This window comes from Malus sylvestris, chromosome 5 (assembly GCF_916048215.2).
Source record: "Malus sylvestris chromosome 5, drMalSylv7.2, whole genome shotgun sequence".
In the NCBI taxonomy this organism is placed as follows: domain Eukaryota; kingdom Viridiplantae; phylum Streptophyta; class Magnoliopsida; order Rosales; family Rosaceae; genus Malus; species Malus sylvestris.
This window is the reverse complement of record NC_062264.1, coordinates 11,694,160-11,696,959: the sequence shown is the minus strand read 5'-3', so window position 1 is coordinate 11,696,959 and position 2,800 is coordinate 11,694,160. Positions and strand designations below refer to the sequence as shown.

The 2,800-nt window shown below is 36.7% G+C and overlaps 1 protein-coding gene across 1 annotated transcript; it reads left to right on the top strand.

The window, feature by feature from the left end:
• The first annotated feature begins 570 nt into the window (after nucleotides 1-570).
• Nucleotides 571-2,368, top strand: LOC126621684 (uncharacterized). The gene is made up of 2 exons (XM_050290220.1): nucleotides 571-1,821; nucleotides 2,001-2,368. The coding sequence occupies exons 1-2, from the start codon at nucleotides 673-675 to the stop codon at nucleotides 2,001-2,003; spliced, it is 1,152 nt and encodes a 383-aa protein (XP_050146177.1). The 5' UTR covers nucleotides 571-672; the 3' UTR covers nucleotides 2,004-2,368.
• The last annotated feature ends 432 nt before the right edge of the window (nucleotides 2,369-2,800 follow it).

Genomic DNA, 2,800 nt, shown 5'->3' with positions numbered 1-2,800 from the left:
ACTGTTGGTAGTTCAAGAACTCCAAGTTCAAGACAAAGTCAGTTAGATGATGTTTTGGGTAATCTTCAAGCGGATCCTGGATTAAGAACTCGAATAATAGATTATGACGCTAATATGAGAGATGAGGTCCGAAGATTATATCTACAAAAAGGACCTTGTCAACCTAGAGGTCATAATTTCCCAATAACTAATATGTCGGGAATTAATCGACGCTTCATTCCCCAATGGTTTGATGAGTTTGATTGGTTGGAGTATAGTGTATCTAAAGATGCGGCATTTTGTCTCTATTGCTATCTCTTTAAAACCAATTTTGAACAAGTGGGTAGTGAAGCTTTCACTGGAGATGGATTTAAGAATTGGAAGAAAGGGAGAGAAAGATTTAAGATGCATGTTGGACCGGTTGGGAGTGTTCATAATAAGGCTAGAGAAGCTGCTACAAATTTGATGAATCAAGCTACACATATTGAAACGGCAGTGAGCAAACACTCTGACCAAACTCGTAAGGCTTATCGCACATGCTTGATTGCTTCAATCAAGTGCACTAAGTTTTTATTGCAACAAGGTCTTCCTTTTCGTGGCCATGATGAAAGTGCCACTTCAAGCAATAGGGGAAATTACTTGGAGTTATTGCAATTCCTTGCAGATAATAATGATAAAGTTAGAGAAGTTGTGATGGAAAATGCTCCGGGGAATCTCAAATTACTAGCTCCTTCCATTCAAAAAGAAATTGTGAATTCATGTGCCCTTGAAACACTTGATGCTATCATGGATGGTCTAAAAGATAAATTCTTTTCAATATTGGTGGATGAAGCACGTGATGTGTCTGTGAAAGAGCAAATGGCTATGGTGTTGCGTTATGTGGATGACAACGGGCATGTAATTGAAAGATTTGTGGGTATCCAACATGTTACCGACACTACTTCAAGTTCACTAAAGGATGCTATTGACACATTGTTTTCTCGCTACGGTTTGAGCATTTCCAAGCTACGAGGACAAGGTTATGATGGTGCTAGCAATATGAGAGGTGAGTTGAATGGCCTTAAAACAAAGATATTGAGAGAACAACCTTGTGCATATTATGTTCATTGCTTTGCTCATCAACTTCAACTAGCTCTTGTTGCCGTAGCAAAGAATAATATAGACATTGCCTCTTTTTTTGCAACGGCTAATAATGTGGTTAATCATGTTGGAGCATCTTGTAAGCGGCGTGATTCACTTAGAGGGCAACTTCAAGAAGAGCTTGTGATAGCTTTTGAAAATGATTGTCTTATAACGGGGCGAGGCTTAAATCAAGAAACAAGTCTCAAACGTGCCGGTGACACACGATGGAACTCACACTATGGTACCTTGATTAGCATCATTTCTATGTTTTCATCCGTGGTTCATGTGCTTCAAATGGTTATTGATGATAATCCCAATGAAAGTGCGGGTGAAGCAAATACGTTAATGAGAGTGATACTTACTTTTGAGTTTGTGTTTCACCTTTTCTTGATGAAAGTCATATTGGGACTCACAAATGATTTGTCACAAGCATTGCAAAGGAAAGATCAAGAAATTGTGAATGCAATGGCTTTAGTGAAATCATGCAAGGAAAAGCTATATTGGATGAGGAATAATGGGTTCGATGCATTGGTTGATGAAGTATCTTCTTTTTGTGAAAAACATCATATTGATGTTCCTAACATGGAAGAGGCATTTATACTTCCAGGGAGGTCAAGGCGTTATGCTCCAATAAAGACAAATCGTCATCATTATCGTGTGGAGCTCTTTATTTATGTCATTGATGAGCAAATTACGGAGTTAGAGGATCGCTTTAATGAGGTAAATACCGAGTTGCTTATTTGTATGGCATGTTTGAGTCCGAAAGATTCATTTGTAGCTTTTGATAAACCAAAGTTACTTCGTCTTGCTCAATTTTATCCTCAAGACTTTTCGGATGAAGATCGTTTGGCACTTGAAGATCAACTTGAGATTTATATTCATTATGTGTGTTCCAGTAGTGATTTCTCTCAATTGGAAGGGATTGGTGATCTTGCAAAAAAAATGGTGGAGACAAGGATGCATCAAGTATTCAATTATGTATATTTGCTCATTACATTGTCTTTAGTTTTACCAGTTGCAACTGCTTCAGTGGAGAGAGCATTTTCTGTCATGAATATTGTTAAGGGTCCACTTAGGAACAAAATGGGAGATCAATGGTTGAGTGATAGCTTGCTTGTTTATATTGAGAGAGATATTTTTGCTTGTATTGAAAATGAAGCTATAATGCTTCGTTTTCAAAATATGAAACCTCGTCGTGGACAATTATAGTTTGTAATATTGTTTCCATTATGAATTATGAATGAAAGTACTATGATTTCATTTTCAATATGTTTTTCCATCCTAAATTTTTATTTGAACTTTTACACTGCGACCCCTTGGGGTAAGATTCCTGGATCCGCCACTGTATGTGAAAATGGCTGAAAGGCTAGGTTTTATAATGTTAAAGAGCTGTTACATATTGCCAATACATCCTAGTAATTGGGCATTTAATTCCCACGTTTTTTTTCTGTTATTGGTCTTATAAAGAGCCATATTCATCACCATATTTAGTTTCCACTTTTAATTCTGTCTACATCAGCATGCTTATTCAATTCTCCACTTTTAGCACAATTTTGCCTTATATATCCTCAACTGAGCTACGAAATATGATTAGTTGCACACTAACACAAAAGAGAGTAAAATGCAACAAGTTTAACTCAAAAATATCACAAAGGAACTAGGAATGGATGATATAAATGTATGAACTATATGAGTTATC